The sequence below is a fragment of the Leptodactylus fuscus genome, chromosome 2, assembly GCF_031893055.1.
Source record: "Leptodactylus fuscus isolate aLepFus1 chromosome 2, aLepFus1.hap2, whole genome shotgun sequence".
Classification (NCBI taxonomy): domain Eukaryota; kingdom Metazoa; phylum Chordata; class Amphibia; order Anura; family Leptodactylidae; genus Leptodactylus; species Leptodactylus fuscus.
In genome coordinates this window covers 16,760,138-16,781,435 of record NC_134266.1, presented here as the reverse complement: position 1 = coordinate 16,781,435, position 21,298 = coordinate 16,760,138, and the positions used below count along the sequence as shown (strand labels likewise).

At 41.8% G+C, this 21,298-nt stretch overlaps 1 protein-coding gene across 3 annotated transcripts in view; it reads right to left on the bottom strand.

Annotated features, from left to right (window-relative positions):
* NCAM2 (neural cell adhesion molecule 2) overlaps positions 1-21,298 on the bottom strand; it is a 393,282-nt gene that overhangs the window by 135,189 nt on the left and 236,795 nt on the right. For all 3 annotated transcript variants that reach the window (XM_075263468.1, XM_075263470.1, XM_075263471.1), the window contains exons 3-5: positions 17,762-17,968; positions 14,009-14,152; positions 3,516-3,653 (exon numbers count right to left, since the gene is read on the bottom strand). In XM_075263468.1, the coding sequence (XP_075119569.1) occupies positions 3,516-3,653; positions 14,009-14,152; positions 17,762-17,968 (489 nt within the window). The remainder of the gene's footprint in view (positions 1-3,515; positions 3,654-14,008; positions 14,153-17,761; positions 17,969-21,298) is intronic.

Genomic DNA, 21,298 nt, shown 5'->3' with positions numbered 1-21,298 from the left:
TCAATTTAAAGTTTGCTGTAACAGTGCATTTAATGTGCTAAGTGTCAGTTTACACTTTGCTACCTTTATATTATTAATATTTAATAAATAACATTTACTAGAATTAGGACGTATTTGATTCACCCATCATATTAAATTATTTCACGGTCCTCGCGTTGCGTTCACTTCCAGACTTACTTAATTGTAAAAACCAGAATCAATACCGCAATTCCTTGGGATCTTCACAGTTATGAAACCATCAAGCGTTGGCCTACTTAACTTATTACCAGAATTCGTAACATTATCCCATCACTAGATTATGGATTTCTTGTCGTTTGCACGGTTTAGCAGAGAATGGTTGGCGACTTTTTACTTTACGATTTCTTACAGTGCCTGGGAAACTGTAACATTGAAATGAAATTCCCATCTCTGCTCGGGGCTTGTCATAGTTCACACCGACTCTTGACTGTCTCAATCATGTTGCTGTCAGTTTCTCTCCGATTTCTGGTTGCCTAACGTCAGTCACTTTTGTTTTGTTAGTCTCAGCTCAGCTATTGACAGTCTAAGTGATATGGAGCAATGAACTTGTTGACTCCAGTCCATCAGGACCCAACATTTTTGGAACAAATCTCAACAATCCTGAATGTGCGACACACCTGAAATTTCTGATGTTGCTCTTCGATTTACTCTATTGTAACATACAATTGAAAATATTACAGAATGGACTTTGGGCAATGATATATTTCCAGGAGAAATAAGCAGCCGCTCCTATATTTCATTGTGTATAACTGATGGCCAGAGACTTGTTATTTTCCTAGCCATATAATGGGAAAATATCAGTTTATTCCACAACAATAGAAATTGAGAGTTTTTAGACCAACCAATATTCTCAGACCCTCATACCATATTAAAGTATAGTTTGCTAGCAAAAGTGAATGTGTCCCCGTGAAGGTCACCCAGGTGTCTGTCTATGTGTTTGTGCATATGTTCAATCTTTTGCATTGATTTGTCTCTTGCACAGTAACTTTTGCTTCCATCTCTTTTGGAAATGAATAGTTCAGGTGTATATAAGAAACTTTGTATCAGATGAAAGTTCTCCTATCTCCTGTTATCAACTCCTCTCCTGCCTGATAAACTGCTCACTTCACTGAGAGATCTGTCTGAGTGATGGTTTAGCTCACTCACAGATCAGATTACATTGATCTCTATGGGTAGGTTGGGAGGAGGATCTCAGGGAGTAAGGAGCCAGCACAGAGAAACAATCTGCCAATGGATATAGTAAGATTTATTTCTTGTATAACACTTTTTATAACAGCAAGTGACCATTATAGGTAGAATAAAGCTCTGGTGAGAGAAAGCTCTGGCAGTGAATTGAGCAGTGTAGCAGGCAGGAGCACTTTCCTCTCATAAGTTATACTAGAAAGTGTCTTATATTCACCTGAACTGAAGATATTTAAAATAACATTTACTCTTTAATAAACCTTGATCTATGATATCTTCTTTACTAAAACAAATCTCCAAAACCACATTTGGAGATACCTATAAGATAACACTAAACCTCGAAAATACACAGACAAACCTTACAGCTCTTGCTCCCTTATTGTCTTTCATCCTTTGATCCTATTTCTAACACTGACATACAAGGTTATCCACAACCTGTCCCCTCCATAAGTCTCCGGCCAAATCTCTACTACCCACATGAAATCGTTGATACCCTCAAGAGCTTCTTCTTCACCCTTCACACTGTTGCCTTCAAGACTTCTCCTGCGCATCTCTTATATTTTGGAACTTTCCCCCATGGCACCATGTAGGGCCTAATAAGACTGTCGCCCACAATCGCAACCTTCAAGAGGACCATGAAGAATCATTGGTCCATGAAAGCCCTCAACCATCAACAATCCTGGAGCCACCACATCATCATCTGAAGAGATTCTACCCCACTTATTGTCTCTATCCACCTTCCCTTATAGACTGTAAATCGTCATGGGCAGGTCTCTCTATCCTACTGTACCATTCGGTTATAGCATTAGTCTATTGTACTTGTTATTGTGTATTTTGTATGTAGATTCCTCGCCAAATGTACAGCCCCATGGAATCATTGGTTCTCTTAAAAATAAGTCATTAGAATTCAGTCCAAATTCCAGATTATGAGATTATCAGAAGCCAAATTAAAAGATTAACATTTCAGAATAGTTTCAACATTTTGTTTGAAGAGGACTTTCCATGTACTCCATGGACTCTAACTCTTTGCACCCTTCAAGAGGTACCACTGCAATAATTTTGGCACAGTCCAACTTTTTTCTCCAGGCCCACAGTTCCCTAATAGGGTTGAGCGATTGTGTTGGGAAAAGATCGGATTCCGATCGGCGATCGAGAAAATTTCACAATCGCGATTGGAATTCCGAACACGATCTTTTTATGTGGGATCGAGATCGGTGATCTTTTCCCACAATGCTTTGCTTAGCCTTCACACTGAGTATACGCTGTATACTCAGTGTGAAGGCTCTGCTGCAGTTCTATAGGAATGAATGGAAACAGCCGGCACACAGCCTTAACCCCCTGCACGCCGGCTGCTTCCATTCATTCGAATGGGAGGCTAAACTAAACCTCTCTAGCAGCTACTTACCTCTAGAGATGGCGGCTCCGGTGCCCTCCTTGTCCTCGATGCCGCTCCACGCTGCAGTCTTCTTGCCTTGTTGCCCCGCCTCCCAGGTTAGTGTTTAAAGTGCTAGGTAGGTGGGGCTTGTGGCTTAGGAGAGTGTGGTCAGGTACAGGGTGGGAGACGTGACGTGATGTCTCGCCTCTCAGTACCCGCCCACACTCTCCTAACCCGCCCACACTCTCCTAACCTGGCAGGGAGGGGGCAACGAAGGGAGAAGAGCAACATGGAGCGGCAGCGAAGCGAAGAAGAAGGAAGGCACCGGACCAGCCATCTCTGGAGGTAAGTGGACACCAGGGGGGACTAAGTAGCCAGAGGATTTAAAAAAAAAAATCCTCTGGCTACTTTAGTGATTCACTGCACAGCGTGGATTCTAACAATTGTTAGATTCCATGCTGTATAGTGAATAGGATTGCTTTTAAAATCCGATCTCCGATTAATAAAAAAATCCCATTGACTTGCATTGGGATCGGAATTGGGATCGAGATCGGGTTCGAATGAAAAATGATCGGAAATTGGATTTTAAAATCGATCCTGAAAAGATTGGCTCAACCCTATTCCCTAACAATTGATGCTATTAATTTTACCACCAAATATGCTAAGTAGGTTCTCTTTCTCTGTCTGGTGGATGGTTCCAGGTTGGAACAGACAGCCCAGGACCACCCACCTGACAACAGATACTACTTGGCACATTGGATACTAAAATTAATGGACAAAGTGGGGGCTAAAGAAATCATTCCAATGGAGTGGAGCCTAAAAAAGGTGAAAAATACCCTTTAATAAATAAGTGAATACTCATACAGACCCCTGTAGACATTATAGCGAGAATATAGCAAGAACACAATTCTAATAATATTTGGTAGCAATTATTTCTCACCATTCACAATGACAAAGATATCTTGGAAATCAATTTCTCCTCTAACCTCGACTCGCCCCTCGCATCTGTAAATGCCTTCATCCCTTTTACTGATGTTCATAATCTGAAGATTATTGTTTGATAACATTGCAAATCGGCCTGAAAGAGAGGAAGACGTAAACAAGGGTCAGGAAGAAATGAACTGAAGGAAGATTTGGGTCTGCTGATTCCGATTTCTAAAGTGTTTTGCTCTAACACTATCAGACATTTCATGAAAAATGCATTGCTCAATTTGAAAGTAAAATGTAATTTTCAAAGTTTAATATTTTTCGTGTGTGCCAAGAAAGACTACAGTGGATGCTGGGGAAGAAAAAAAAGTGAAATTTTACCTCTATTATTACCCCATAGATTGTTAAACTCATGAAGAAAGAATTTGATTTTGCACAACAATGGTTATAATACGGTGGTGATGAAGAGATGTTATTAGAACTTTGTCATATACATTACCATTGTCACTGGCAGGATAAACAAAGAGCAAAATAATTTACTGTCCTGAAAATAGAATCTGCTGAAAAGAATGAAAATGTAACAATTGTGGAACTTTAAAAAAAAAAAAAAAAAATATGCATTACTTTTGTGATTCGAGCCATGATTATTACTACTGGTATGTCCACATTTACCAAAATTTTAACCAATATTTTGTAATAATTCAATAAAGTAGGGTTCACACTACCGCTGGTGTCTGCTCAGAAGGTGTACATTTAACCCCTTCCCGCCATTGGCATTTTTTGATTTTCGTTTTTCGTTTTTGACTCCCCTCCTTCTAAACCCCATAACTTTTTTATTTCTCCGCTCCCAGAGCCATATGAGGTCTTGATTTTTGCGGGACGATTTTTCTTCATGACGCCACCATTAATTATTCGATATAATGTACTGGGAAGCTGGAAAAAAATTCAGAATGGGGTGGATTTGAAGAAAAAAATGCATTTTTGCGACTTTCTTACGGGTTTCGGTTTTACAGCGTTCACTGTGCAGCCAAAATGACATGTCCCCTGTATTCTGTATTTCGGTATGATTCCAGGGATACCAAATTTATATGGTTTTATTTACATTTTGACCCCTTAAAAAAAATCCAAAACTGTTAAACATTTTTTCTAAAAGTCGCCATATTCTGACAGCCGTAACTTTTTTATACGATGGTGTACGGGGATGCATAGGGCGTCTTTTTTTGCAGGGCCGGGTGTACTTTTTAGCTCTACCATTTTTGGGAAATGCTATTGCTTTGAGCACTTTTTATTCAAATTTTTATCAGAATCAAAACAGTGAAAAAACAGCAGTTTGGCACTTTTGACTATTTTTCCCGCTACGGTGTTTACCGAACAGGAAAAATATTTTTATAGATTTGTAGAGCGGGCGATTTTGGACATGGAGATATCTAACATGTATGTGTTTCACAGTTTTTAACTACTTTTATATGTGTTCTAGGGAAAGGGGGTTGATTTGAATTTTTAATACTTTTTTATATTATTTTTTTACTTTTTTTTTTTTTGCATTTATTAGACCCCTAGGGGTGTTGAACCCCAGGGGGTCTGATCACTAATGCAGTGCATTACAATGCTAATGCATTGCAAAAAATTGTCCTTTCTTTTGCAGGCTGCATAGACCAGCCTGCAAAAGAAAGATTCCAGACTGGCCAGGGAACCTTGTAAAGGCTCCCAGCTGTCATGGCAACATGACGTCGGCCCTGGACCATGCAAAATGGCAGCGCCCGTGTGCCACCAGGAAAATAGCGCCTCCAGCGCCTTTGACCGTGGCGCCAGAGGGGTTAATGCCTCCGATCGGTCCGGGGACCGATGGGAGACATTAGCGCCGGTTGTCTACTGCTTAAAGTCCTGAATGTAGGTTTTTTGTTGTCCCCTTGAAAAAACGGACATGGTTGTAAACGAACACTAAAGGACACAAGATAAAATCCCATTGAAAGGAATGGAAATTGCAAATCGACCAGCTAGTGTCCATTGCTAAAATCTTATACAGACAATAGCCACGGACACTGCTGAGCGGAGACTAACGGTAGTGTGAACGCCCCCTAACATGCTAACATAACCCTCAACACACTGCAGTTCTCATTATAACCACCTGGCAGCCACATATAGAGAAAATAGTACAGTAGATACATCTCTTGACAGAGTATCAAGAAATTTAATATGTCATGTTGCAACGTTCTTAGAATATGTTGAGTCAAGAGGGAAGGTAAGGAAGAACACATCAGTATATTACATAACAAATATGTTGGAAAGAAAAAAAAATCATACTCATCTGTCCTTGGTGCTCCAGTGTCCTCCCGGCATGGTACAATTCTCCTGCTCAGCTGTCTTCTTGAAGTAAAATTCCTCACCAGCTGTGATGTCTCGGGTCTCTTCTGCTAAAGTCGCTGGTTGGCCTCATGAAAGGACTCAGAATGTCACAGGTAGTGACGTCCTTGTCCATTGCTGAGGCTGTTGATTGACCTTAGCAGTCACATGTGCCGGAAGACAGCATCGGACTGCCGTAGTTAGATCGTGCTGAGAGGCACCGGAGCTACTGGGTGTTACGGTTCTGTATATATATATATATATATATAACTAACTGCAAACACACTCTCACCAGTTAACCTCACTGTGAGAGTGCACCTGTGCAAAGCTGCTGGGTGAAGCTGAATGAAGCCTTGCACAAGAGCTCTGCTAAAACACAGCAGAAGGATAGGCACTAGTACAAGCTTCAGCCTGCTACACAGGAAAGGCTGCCAGGGGTTAAACGTCACCCCTGGTCAGTAACACAAAGGGCTCCTAAACAGCTTGGAGCAACAATATAAATGGACAGTTCCAATAGGCTTAGGTGATTCCCACTGGCAGAGCCAAGTAATCCTAGCTTAGATCCTGACCTGACCACCTGCCATTAACAGAAACCTAGCCCTGACCTCCTGTCTCAATTTTAGTTAAAGTGTGAGCACCGGGCGGGTGTCGGCTCACACTATATAAAGGATAGACCCCGCCCAACAGGACATCACTGATCATGCTCAGTAGGGGCAAAATGGGACTTCGCCTCTGTGCGGCCCCGAAATGTCTGAGCATGCTCAGTAGGGAAAGAATGGCACTTAGCCTCTGAGCGGCTCCAAAATTTCTGAGCATGCTCAGTGGGCCGAAAACTGGACTTAGACTCCAGACACCTTACAACACGACGCCGAGGGTGAGGTTTGTATTGGCCCGCAGGTGGCGCTATGCGCTGGACAGGAAGCCTGTTGGACCCCATCCTAACACTGGGACAGATGAGTGTGATTTTTTTTTTTTTACCCTTCTCGGCCTATTTTAAAAAAAAATAAAAAATTACCCCTTTAAGGAACCCTTAGGCAACTGCAGCCTCTGGATCCCCACAGCTACATTTGTTGATAACAAAGAGTGGAAAAAAGTGGTTTCTAAACTGGGGTCCATGGAAGATTTCAGAGGTGCATTAACGTATACTGTGAAAAACACTACTTTGAGAGACTCCCATATAGGTGTATGGAGACTTTACAAGCCATTTGCTCCACACTGTGAGAGATCATGGGAAGAATATGCAAATCTGTCTCCCATGCTGTTAATATAGGGAGACAGTGCCTCAGTCATGCAGCCCACTAGGGGGCACTACCTTTAACATCATGTCCGACCTTCCCAGAGGCCTTTGCTGCAATGATGTGGGATTTTACCAAGTCAGTCTCTCAGTCGAGGACAGTTGTTTCGATCTGATTGGATCTCTTCAGCCCGGCACAGAGAAGACTAACTTGGCAGAGGTGAGAGGCTGACTTGGTAAAATCCCACATAATTGCAGCAAAGGCCTCTGAGAAGGTCGGGCATGATGTTAAAGGTAGCGCCTCCTAGTGGGCTGCATGACTGAGGCACTGTCTCCCTATATTAACATCATGGGAGACAGATTTGCATATTCTTACTTTGAGAGAGTGAATAGTGACAGAGAAGACCATTAAGACCATCCAGTTGTGAGAACATTTTATAGAGGAATGTTTTATTCAAACAGTAGTTAGCACCAGACTGACAACAATTTTTTCCTTTGCTTAAATTTTGGTTACTGTAAAATCTGTTGAGGCTTACTCAATATATATAGTACATAGGAATCACTTATGTATTGGGTGTTCCAAAAATTTCTGAGAATTCTTTTGATATTTAATAATAATAATAATAATAATAATAATAATTATTATTATTATTATTATTATTATTATTAGAGATGAGCGAACAGTAAAATGTTCGATTCGAGTAGCCGCTCAATACTCGACTGTTCGATCGAACATCGAACCCTATTATAGTGTATGGGGAATAAATACTTGTTTAGGGGGAAACCACTATTCGGCTCAGGAGGGTTACCAAGTCCACTATGACACCCCAGAAAATGATGCCAACACCCTGGAATGCAAGTGCGACAGCAGGGGAAGCATGTCTGGGGGCACCTAACATGCCCAAGTCACTGTATTACGTTGTGATCCCTGTCAGCTTGCGATATGCGGGAGCTGACTTTTTCCCATAGGAATGCATTGACCAGCATTGATTGGCCAAATTCCATACAGAGTCCAGCAAGCAGAGCTGAGTGTGTGCTGAACACTGCTGCACACTCAGCTCTGCTGCATCAGAGATGCGCTGAACCCTGCTACACACTTAGCTCTGCTGCATCAGAGATGAGCTGAGCCCTGCTGTACACTCAGCTCTGCTGCATCAGAGATGTAGCAGAGCTGAGTGTGCGCTGAACCCTGCTGCACACTCAACTCTGCTGCATCAGAGATGCACTGAACCCTGCTGCACACTCAGCTCTGCTGCTGCTGGTCCTGCCGGAGGAGGCGGAGTCTAAGATTGGTCCACAGCAGTCTCCATTCTGGTCCGATCTTAGACTCTACTTCCTCACAGACGAGCCTCCGGCAGAACCAGCGTTGATTGGCCGAATGCTGTACTCTGTATGGCATTCGGCCAATCAATGCTGGTCAATGCATTCCTATGGGAAAAAGTCATCTCCCGCATATCGCAAGCTGCCAGGGATCCTGACTAGATAGAGCCACAAAGAGCTGGGTGAGTAACATTCCACCTAAATAATGGTAATCCCTAGCTAACCCTGCCTGTAGATCTATCCCTGTCTCACAGTCACATAGTTCACAGCCTCATATGAACTGGATATTAAATCCACTGCTCGTATAAATTGGAGGTCACCTGATTTAGCCAGCCAATTACTTTTTCTGATTTCTTTTCAATGCCTCCGTTGTCATAGTTCCTGTCCCACCTCCCCTGCACAGTTATTGGTGCAAAAAAAGCGCCAGGGAAGGTGGGAGCGGAATCGAATTTTTAGTGAGTTTGCCACCTGGTGCTCGACTTGAATCGAACATCTCAAACAGCCTGATATCCGATCGAACATGTACTCGATCAAATGCTGTTCACTCATCTCTAATTATTATTAGAGATGAGCGAACAGTGTTCTATCGAACACATGTTCGATCGGATATCAGGGTGTTCGCTATGTTCGAATCGAATTGAACACCGCGTGGTAAAGTGCGCCAAAATTCGATTCCCCTCCCACCTTCCCTGGCGCCTTTTTTGCACCAATAACAGTGCAGGGGAGGTGGGACAGGAACTACGACACCGGGGGAATGGAAAAAAATTGGAAAAAGTCATTGGCTGCCGAAATCAGGTGACCTCCATTTTAGACGAATAGTGGATTTCAAATCCGGGTCATATGAGAATGTGAACTTTGTGACTATGAGACAGGGATAGCTGTACAGGCAGGGATAGCTAGGGATAACCTTTATTTAGGGGGGAATGTTATTAAAAATAACTTTTTGGGGCTCTATCGGGTGTGTAATTGTGATTTTTGTGAGATAAACTTTTTCCCATAGGGATGCATTGGCCAGCGCTGATTGGCCAGAGTACGGAACTCGACCAATCAGCGCTGGCTCTGCTGGAGGAGGCGGAGTCTAAGATCGCTCCACACCAGTCTCCATTCAGGTCCGACCTTAGACTCCGCCTCCTCCAGCAGAGCCAGCGCTGATTGGCCAAATTCCGTACTCTGGCCAATCAGCACTGGCTAATGCATTGTATTGGCGTGATGAAGCAGTGCTGAATGTGTGTGCTTAGCACACACATTCAGCTCTACTTCATCGGGCTAATAGAATGCATTGGCCAATCAGCGCTGGCCAATGCATTCTATTAGCTTGATGAAGCAGAGTGTGCACAAGGGTTCAAGCGCACCCTCGGCTCTGATGTAGCAGAGCCGAGGCTGCACAAGGGTTCAAGCGCACCCTCGGCTCTGATGTAGCAGAGCCGAGGGTGCACTTGAACCCTTGTGCAGCCTCGGCTCTGCTACATCAGAGCCGAGGGTGCGCTTGAACCCTTGTGCACCCTCGGCTCTGCTACATCAGAGCCGAGGGTGCGCTTGAACCCTTGTGCACACTCTGCTTCATCAAGCTAATAGAATGCATTGGCCAGCGCTGATTGGCCAATGCATTCTATTAGCCCGATGAAGTAGAGCTGAATGTGTGTGCTAAGCACACACATTCAGCACTGCTTCATCACGCCAATACAATGCATTAGCCAGTGCTGATTGGCCAGAGTACGGAATTCGGCCAATCAGCGCTGGCTCTGCTGGAGGAGGCGGAGTCTAAGGTCGGACCTGAATGGAGACTGGTGTGGAGCGATCTTAGACTCCGCCTCCTCCAGCAGAGCCAGCGCTGATTGGTCGAGTTCCGTACTCTGGCCAATCAGCGCTGGCCAATGCATTCTATTAGCCCGATGAAGTAGAGCTGAATGTGTGTGCTTAGCACACACATTCAGCTCTACTTCATCGGGCTAATAGAATGCATTGGCCAATCAGCGCTGGCCAATGCATTCTATTAGCGTGAACTGAGTTTGCACAGGGGTTCTAGTGCACCCTCGGCTCTGCTACATCAGATTGCTACATCTGATGTAGCAGTGCCGAGTGTGCATCAGATGTGTAGTTGAGCAAAACTGACTCAGCACTGCTAAGTCTCTGCATTCGCATAGGAATGCATTGGCCAGCCTTCGGCCAATCAGCGCTGGCTCTGCCGGAGGAGGCGGAGTCTAAGGTCGGACCTGAATGGAGACTGGTGTGGAGCGATCTTAGACTCCGCCTCCTCCAGCAGAGCCAGCGCTGATTGGTCGAGTTCCGTACTCTGGCCAATCAGCACTGGCCAATGCATTTCTATGGGGAAAAGTTAGCTTGCGAAAATCGCAAACTGACAGGGATTTCCATGAAATAAAGTGACTTTTATGCCCCCAGACATGCTTCCCCTGCTGTCCCAGTGTCATTCCAGAGGTGTTGGCATCATTTACTGGGGTGTCATAGTGGACTTGGTGACCCTCCAGACACGAATTTGGGTTTCCCCCTTAACGAGTATATGTTCCCCATAGACTATAATGGGGTTCGAAACCCATTCGAACACTCGAACAGTGAGCGGCTGTTCGAATCGAATTTCGAACCTCGAACATTTTAGTGTTCGCTCATCTCTAATTATTATATTTTTGCAGAACTTTGTAGGAAAGTAACGGCTCTATAGTGAAGTCTCAACAATATTTTTTATTAACGTTTTAGAGAAAATATTTAAAAGCTTCAAGAACTATATGGGAATGCTGTCTTAGACTGAGTTCACCTTGTAGGGTTGAGAAGAAACATTACTACCTTTCATCCATGTCCTCTCCTCACCCCTGCTTGAAGTTAATGGACATATGTCTTTTATCAACTATTCAAGCAAGACAAAAAGGAACTGCATTATGTTGTGTTTCTGCTTCTTATTTATTATACTATATATAGGACCATAAAAGCCCTTCACAGCAATAAAGTGGCCGGAGGCATTAAAATGCAGGATTGATAATTTGGTTGACATTTCCCTACAGGTCTGTCCACATTAGCACTCCGCAAACACTATGATTTAGTAAACTAGTCTCTAAAAATGGCAATACAGGGCACTATAAAATTATTGGTAAGGGTCTGGAATTACATTCGAAGTCCAAAGGTCAAAATAAAACAATTCTTGTAAAATTGTTTCTTTTGGTTTAAACAGTAAAATTCTAGCACTTTGTACTTTCGACATAGATGTATGGATGGATGGATGTGTATATGGATATGTGACGGTTTCCTATAGACTGGTCATATAGACATAAACTGTAATGGATAGACTATAGAATACCGATCTAGCACTCTCAGAACAGAAAACATGGTACCAGATTTAGTGTGCATTCACACGGAGTAACGTGCTGCGTGACCTAGCACGTATACGCCGTGTGAGATTTTGAGTGCCGTATATGCCCCCATTGATTTCAATAGGAGCCTGGATCGTATACGCCGCGTTACTTTGCGGCCATGATTTTAGAATGCTATTGTTTTAATTTTTAGTATTGTAAAATTGTATAATGTTTTTGCTTCAGGGTTTGTTTGTTTTTTGCATCTCTTTTAAAAAACTTTATTGTTCCATAGTGAAATAACAAGACTCCATTTTATTCATGTTTTAGAGAAAATCTCCAGGCTTGTTTAAAGTATGTGCAAATAAATATTTAATCTCAAAAACTGGTTTTAAGATACGTCCATATGTAAATGTTGACATAGTTTGGGTTCACCATGTGGGGTCAGGGACATATATTTTCCCTTCTAAGACAGATCATCTCATGCTTCCTCTTTGCCTTCTTCTGAATCTAAAGGATTGGAGGTTTAGCTAAAGAAGGTGCAGGGGTATTAATTGACCCATGACTTGGAGCTTGAGAGCCCAAAGGTCCTTCTGGTACATTCCGTAAGAGTTCACCAGTGTTATGAATGGTGGTATAGTACATGATACTGTAAATAGAAAAACTCTTCTCATGGACTTTCATTAAAACCCAGAATCTTCAAGAAACTCCTCTGCATATGCCGAAACTAAGTTGCAAAAAATTACCACCCCTTCTTCCATATATGTCCTCCACTGGTTGAAGTTAACGGACATGTGTTTTTTATCAACTATTCAAGCAATGCAAAAAGAAATACCGCCTGTTGTGTTTCAACTTCTTATTTATTATACTGGATATAGTACCATAAATGCCCTTGGTTGACATTTCCCTACAGATCTGTCCACATTAGCACTCAGCAAACACTTTGATTTTGCGAACTTGTCTGCAAAAATGGCAATAAAATTATTGGTAAGGGTCTGGAAGTACAATTTGAGTCCAAAGGTCACAATAATATAACACATGAACATGGATTTTTCGGGGCACCACAAATTACTTCTTGTTGTTTTAGTCGTAAGTTGCTGATACTTTGTACTTTAGGATGAAGTTGGTCATACACATTAGACTTTAGGCTACAGAGGGGGCAGATTTAGAATAATTCATATATAAACCTATGAAGGTTTGTCCCATACTGCCGACTATCAACAAAACTTGGTCAAAAGTTTTGGATTTTTTTTTCGGCCATCTGTTGGCTATACATTGGTTAGACTGACAGACCTGTGGGAGGTTTGTGTATTGTGGTCTGTTCTGAATGTTCAGGTAATGAACGGAACAAACAATCAATGAACAATCATTCAAGATAAATTTATCAACTGTAGGTAAAGCCACAATGGTTCTCTATTTGGTGGTCCTAGATGAGGGGTCTCTCCTCTAGAAACCCAGTATGTGCCAAAATGAAGGATATGAAAATGAATTCTCTAAACCAGACGTTTTCTTAAAATCATCAACTTATTGGGAAAATTTGCTTACCAATTTACTTCATTTTTTTTTTTTTTTTGGAACAGATAGGTGTAAATGTGGCACATCTTTGGCTCATTGACCTTTCTTGCTCCAAAGATGTGCCACAATTCAAAAAGGGTGGAAACCAATGTGGGCTGGGGCAAAGGAGCTTCGACCCAACAAATTTAAAAGAAAGCAAATACATTTCCAAATTCTGGAAAACTCCCTAAAATCATATCCATAGTATTAAAGTACATGCAAAAGTTTTAAAGAATATTTTCAAAAATAGAAATGTTAAATTAGATATCTAAATCCATCAATATTTGGTGTGAGCTTTGCCCTTTGCCTTCCATCAGTTCTTCTCGGTACTTTGAGACAGTTTTTGGCAGAACTAAACACAGATTTTCAGTAGATATAGGCTTCTTCCAATCTGTCTGTCTCTTCATGTCATCCCAGACAGACTGGATGATGTTGAGATCTGGGTTTTCTGGGGGGCCATATCATCACTTCCATGACTCCTCCTCCAAAGGGTGGTCACACCAATCCTTGATAGGATTTGGATTTCTCTTCTGATCATTCACTTCCTTCCAAACATTTATATTTTAAATCATTCTTACATTACAGCATTTTTCCACCTGCCTAAAGCTTTTGCATAGTACTGTATGTTTAGTATATGACAGCAGAGATATAAAGTCACTTCTAAAATTTAAAAAGTAAAGTTAAATTTTTTGATATTTTACAAGTCATAAAACCTCTTGTGAAAAACATAACATAAAACGTTACCAAAATACTAACTGTCATCAATGTCTGTTACATCTTCACCATTAGTCAACCATCTGACCATCGGGGCTGGCGAGCTGCTGACATGGCAGACAACTTCAGCATCTTCCCCTTTTCGGAATTCTTGAGGTGATCTGACATCTTCAAATGTCAGCTTCTCTAAGGTGAAGAGAAATTAAATATTATTTTATTTGATAATGAGATACACTTAAAAATATTTATTTCCAATATCTTGTTTGAGAAACATTGATGCAAACTGGTAGGTTGAGGCCACTTGGTGGTGGAAGCCACATTTGCCATCTTTATAATTTACTTCTCCTCTGTAACTGAAGTACATTTCCCAATACATCGATGTATCACTTGTAAAGATTAGAGGGGATCAACAACCAACAAAATAACTTCCAAACCTCTTACAGTAGGTAGAGAAAGTATTCAGACCCCTTTAAATGTTCCACTCTTTTTTCATTGCCGAAAATGTAGATATTTTTGCAAATTTATTAAAAAATAAAAACTGAAATATCACATGGTCTTAAGTATTCAGACCCTTTGCTTAGTACTGAGTCTTCTTGGGAATGATGCAACAAGTTTTTCACTGCCATTCTTCCTTCCAGATCCTATCGAGTTCCGTGAGGTTGAATGGTGAATTTTGATGGACACTATTTAAAGGTCTCTCCAGAGATGCTCAATTGGGTTGAGGTCAGGGCTCTGGCTGGACCAGTCAAGAATGGTCACAGGGTTGTTCCCAAGCCGCTCCTTTGTTATTTTAGCTGTTTGCTTAGGGTCATTGTCTTATTGGAAGGTGAAACTTCGGCCCAGTCTGAGGTTCAGAGCACTCTGGAAGAGGTTTTCTTCCAGGATATCTCTGTACTTGGCCGCATTCATCTTTCCTTTAATTGCTACCAGTCATCCTGTCCCTGTCCCACAGCATGATGCTGCCACCACCATGTTTCACTTTTGGGATTGTATTGGGCAGGTGATGAGCAGAGCCGGGTTTTCTCCACACATACCACTTAGAATTAATGCCAAAAAGTTCAATCTTCATCTCATCAGACCAGAGAATCTTATTTCTCATAGTCTGGGAGTCCTTCATGTCTTTTTTGGCAAACTCTATGTGGGCTTTAATTTGTCTTGCATTGAGGAGAGGCTTCCTTCGGGCCACTCTGCCATAAAGCCATGACTGGTGGAGGGCTGCAGTGATAGGTGACTTTGTAGAACTTTTTCACATCTCCCTACTGCGTCTCAGGAGATCAGCCACAGTGACCTTTGGGTTGTTCTTTACCTCTCTCACCAAGGCTTTTCTCCCACGATTGCTCAGTTTGGCTGGACAGCCAGGTCTAGGAAGAGTTCTGGTCATCCCAAACTTCTTCCATTTAAGGATTATGAAGGTCACTGTACTCTTAGGAACCTTAAGTGCTGCAGATATTCTTTTGTAACCTTGGCCAGATCTGTGCCTTGCCATGATTCTGTCTCTGAGCTCCTTGGGCAGTTCCTTTGACCTCATGATTCTCATTTTCTCTGGCATGTACTGAGAGCTGTGAGGTCTTAGATAGACAGGTGTGCCTTTCCTAATCAAGTCCAATTACACACAGCTGGACTTCAATGAAGGACAAGAACCATTTCAAGGAGGATCAGAAGGAAATAGACAACATGAGAGTTAAATATGAATGTCACAGCAAAGGGTCGGAATACTTATGACCATGTGGTATTTCAGTTTTTCTTTTTTAATAAATTTGCAAAAATATCTACATTTCTGGGTTTTTATCTATGAAGATGGGGCTGAGTGTACATTAATGACAAATAAAATTAACTTTTTTTGATTTTAGCAAATGGCTGCAATGAAACAAAGAGTGGAACATTTAAAGGGGTCTGAATACTTTCCATACCCACTGAATATGCTGTGGTAGAAGTGGATGCATTTAAGTGCACTTGGGGATCATCTATATTTGCCTGTGGTGGCCAACCAACAGTGTTCCCTAACAAAAGGATAGACAGGTCTCGATATTCAGTGTTGACTGGTGAAAACAGGTGCAGGCACAGTAATAGTAGTAGTAGTAGTAGTAGTAGTAGTAATAGTAGTAGTAGTAGTAGTAGAAGTTTTTGGTGCACTTGAAGAGGGACTATCCCAACATAACGATAGACAAGTCTTTATGTTCAATGAGAACAGGTACAGACACAGTCATTTACCAACAGTAATGCCACCATTTTGAGCTATTCATGTCAATCAAAGGCAAAAACTTTCAGATTTGCTCTCAGATTCAAATCAATATCATCATCTTTAATCTCCCTATATTATAAAAATGAATTTCTGTCTGTCTGTCTGTCTGTCTGTGCTCTAATGCGAACCAAACGACTGGACCGATCTTCACCAAATTTGGTACAGAGACACTTCAGGTATCCGGGAAGGTTTAAGACGAGACTCCAACTCGCTCGGACGTACCGTTGCTGAGATACAGCATTCCAAACACAGTGCCCCCCCCCCCCCTTAGCCAATACAAACCTGCAAGACTTTCACTCATATTCCAACTGCAATACACACGGTCACTCCACATGCACAATACAACACTGATATCCAAACTGAGATACACGCATCACAGGATTAGATACACGCGTCTGCACACAGTACCACATGCCGTAGAATTAGATACACGGGTCTGCACACAGTCCCACACACCAGAGGATTAAATACGCACTTCTGCACACAGTTCCACACACTGAAGGATTAGATAAGTGCGTCTGCACACGGTTCCACACGGGGGAGGATTAGATACGCGCATCTACACACAGTACCACATGCCATAGGATTAGATACGCGCGTCTGCACACAGTACCACATGCTGGGGGATTGGATACGCGCGTCTACACACAGTTCCACACGCCGTAGGATTAGATACGCGCCTCTTCACACAATACGACACAGGGGAGGATTAGATACACGTGTCTTCACACAGTTGTACACGCCATAGGATTAGATACACGCGTCTGCACACAGTACCACATGCCGTAGGATTAGATACTTGCATCTAAACACAGTACTACATGGGGAAGGATTAGATACAGCTTTACTCCAGGTATCCATAACAACTGATCACAGGTTTTTCACTGACATTCAAAATGAGATACACACAATCACATGACGCTTATGGACATACACACAAACCACATACAAAATACACCAGTGCAAAATTGGACAATTCTTATGGGGCCACTACACAAACATAAAATGTAATATACCCGTGCGAAGCCGGGTCCTCCCTCTAGTTATACATATATTATTTATAAACTGTATGTTGTATGCAGTATACATGGAATGTGTTGGTCCTCCAGATATGTACAGTGTTATCCTATGGGTTGATAAGGAATAGTTGCTAAACTAGAAGTAAAATTCTAAATTTCCAAAGAAAACACATTGTTTTTGGTAATGGTCGCCATGTGCTGACCACCATGTTTTTCCACAATCCGGTACCATCTGATGCATTGTTACAGCAGATATCAGAAGTTAAAAGAATATCCATAGTAGAGACGAGCGAGTACTGTTCGGATCAGCTGATCCGAACAGCACGCTCCAAAGAAATGAATGGATGTACCTGGTACTTTCGCTTTGACGGCGGCCGGCCACTTAACCCCCCACGTTCCGGCTACGTCCATTCATTTCTATGCGAGCGTGCTGTTCGGATCGGCTGATCCAAACAGTACTCGCTCATCTCTAATCCATAGTTCTAACCCACAGCATAATTTTTCACAAAATGAATTTGTTTCCCAAATACTCACGGTAAATTTCCAGGACAACTGTGGACTCTTCAGAATTTCCCTTTGTATCAGTAGCTAGACAACGATATATACCGGCATCATCTATTTTGGCGTTGTATATGGTGAGCCATGATCTCATGCCTTCTCTTTGTGCCACCACTCTCTGATTTGATGTTATCTTCTCTCCTTGTGGACTATACCAGTCTATTGTGTTAGCCTCTCCCAAAACTTAAAAAAAAAATAAAAAAATACATTGAATTGACCTTCTGATACATTTCTGTTAGATAAATCCACCAGTGGGTTTCCCTGAAAGCTACTGCCCAAAAACCACCTGATTTTTTTTTATTTTTTTTTTTGCTGCAGCACACCTACCAATATCTTTAAAGAAGTCCTTTCACCACTTCCACTCACAACAGTTCTTTGCATTTTCTAATAGGCTGTTGGATTTTTTTTATACCTCACCATTCCTGAGCAACCAGGGCAGTTTCAGCACAATTACGCTCTCTACTGTCTAGTGGGCAATAAAGTGAACAATTGAGCTAAAGCTAACAGAAATGATTGCTCAGGAATGGTGGGGCCTAGAGGACAAATTCCAACTGATGATGGAGCAGTGCCTATTAAATAATGCAAAGAACTGGAGTTGGTGCAAATGTCACTGATGTAATTGCAGTTGAACAGTTACAGTCCTATTAAAAAGTTTGGGCACCCCTATTAATCTTAATCATTTTTAGTTCTAAATATTTTGGTATTTGCAACAGCCATTTCAGTTTGATATATCTAATAACTGATGGACACAGTAATATTTCAGGATTGAAATGAGGTTTATTGTACTAACAGAAAATGTGCAATATGCATTAAACCAAAATTTGACCGCTGCAAAAGTATGGGCACCCTTATCATTTTATTGATTTGAATTCCCCTAACTACTTTTTACTGACTTACTGAAGCACAAAATTGGTTTTGTAACCTCAGTGAGCTTTGAACTTCATAGCCAGATGTATCCAATCATAAGAAAAGGTATTTAAGGTGGCCAATTGCAAGTTGATCTCCTATTTGTATCTCCTCTGAAGAGTGGCATCATGGGCTACTCAAAACAACTCTCAAATGATCTGAAAACAAAGATTGTTCAACATAGTTGTTCAGGGGAAGGATACAAAAAGTTGTCTCAGAGATTTAACCTGTCAGTTTCCACTGTGAGGAACATAGTAAGGAAATGGAAGACCACAGGGACAGTTCTTGTTAAGCCCAGAAGTGGCAGGCCAAGAAAAATATCAGAAAGGCAGAGAAGAAGAATGGTGAGAACAGTCAAGGACAATCCACAGACCACCTCCAAAGAGCTGCAGCATCATCTTGCTGCAGATGGTGTCACTGTGCATCGGTCAACTATACAGCGCACTTTGCACAAATAGAAGCTGTATGGGAGAGTGATGAGAAAGAAGCCGTTTCTGCACGTACGCCACAAATAGAGTTGCCTGAGGTATGAAAAAGCACATTTGGACAAGGCAGCTTCATTTTGGAAACAAAAATTGAGTTGTTTGGTTATAAAAAAAGGCGTTATGCATGGCGTCCAAAAAGAAACAGCATTCCAAGAAAAACACATGCTACCCACTGTAAAATTTGGTGGAGGTTCCATCATGCTTTGGGGCTGTGTGGCCAATGCCGGCACCGGGAATCTTGTTAAAGTTGAGGGTCGCATGGATTCCACTCAGTATCAGCAGATTCTTGAGAATAATGTTCAAGAATCAGTGACGAAGTTGAAGTTACGCCGGGGATGGATATTTCAGCAAGACAATGATCCAAAACACTGCTCCAAATCAACTCAGGCATTCATGCAGAGGAACAATTACAATGTTCTGGAATGGCCATCCCAGTCCCCAGACCTGAATATCATTGAACATCTGTGGGATGATTTGAAGCGGGCTGTCCATGCTCGGCGGCCATCTAACTTAACTGAACTTGAATTGTTTGTCCAAAATACCTTTATCCAGGATCCAGGAACTGATTAAAAGCTACAGGAAGCGACTAGAGGCTGTTATCTTTGCAAAAGGAGGATCTACTAAATATTAATGTCACTTTTCTGTTGAGGTGCCCATACTTTTGCACCGGTCAAATTTTGGTTTAATGCATATTGCACATTTTCTGTTAGTACAATAAACCTCATTTCAATCCTGAAATATTACTGTGTCCATCAGTTATTAGATATATCAAACTGAAATGGCTGTTGCAAATACCAAAATATTTAGAACTAAAAATGATTAAGATTAATAGGGGTGCCCAAACTTTTTCATAGGACTGTATTTAAAGGGATTATGTGAGAAGATAAGGTTAGCTTACCTAATCCAGTGGACTCTTCATGATGGAACCAGGGATTCCAACCACAGGTCACATGATCGTAACCATCACTCCGACCCCAGGTTCCTCTGCCTCCTCACTCTATCACTATCCACAGATAGTTACCTGTGCTATGAGGGTGGACTGAACATAGTAAAGCCAGGTTACACAGAAGAGGTAAACCTGTGAGATCAGGAAAGGAAGGAGGGAGCAACCAAGGGGTCAGTGTCCTGGTTCCGATAACGTGACCCGGAGAATGTAACTAGGCTCGGATCCATCATCAAGCTAATCTTAAATCTCTGTATAATTGCTTCAAAATAGGAAACATATGGGTGTGTTTTTGAAGATACACACCTATCCATGCGTTGACTTCAAAGTGAATGGAACTGAAGTACAATGCAACAAACATCCTTTGGATAGATATGGGGCAATTTCTGCCGACATGATTTCCTAATTCTATACAACGCCTTCAAATACAATATATTATATTCTTCACCTTGAAATTGAAGGAATAAAAAAAACGGAGAATGTGTCTGTAAGGATCGGGGCCTGAGACTGTACGGTAACTTTGCTTTAGTTGTCACCGTGTCTGCAGAACATCATCGTTTAAGACAATAGTGACCTGTGCAGGGTCAGATCCGTATAATAGAAAAGGTTTCAATAAAATAAATCAAATCTTAAAACCAATAAACCTATATCATATGTTCTTTTGGTGCAATAGAAGGCAAACACGAAGCAATTGTAATCTCTGTTTCAGACTGACCGTCACCCATTTACAACAAATAATACTGTTTTATTGCGTCAATGATCTAATAAGAAATAGTGAGTCCAAGGATTTGGGAGTAAGAACCCTGTACACTCATTCTGCTCCACGGGGGATAAACAGGACTACTATCCCAAACAAGGAGACCCTAACACTCTGCCCTAGTTTGTTCATAAAAATCTTTCCAAATCTTTTAGGATTTAGCAGGGTACTAAAAGGGTCACAAAATATAGTGTCATGACTTGAACCCAGGGACTTCAGTATCCCAAGTGGCAGCTCTTCAAACAGAGCTATTCAGCCTCCTGGACAGCTCCAGTGCTGATCTGAGCCTAGTTCCTTCTAGTTCCCGCCTCTCTGGTTTTCTCCACCCTGTTCTATGATTGTACATCCTATATAAACCCAGCCTTGCACTTCCTGCCTTGTAAAATTATTGTGTTCTGCATGTAATCAAGTGGCCTCTCCTG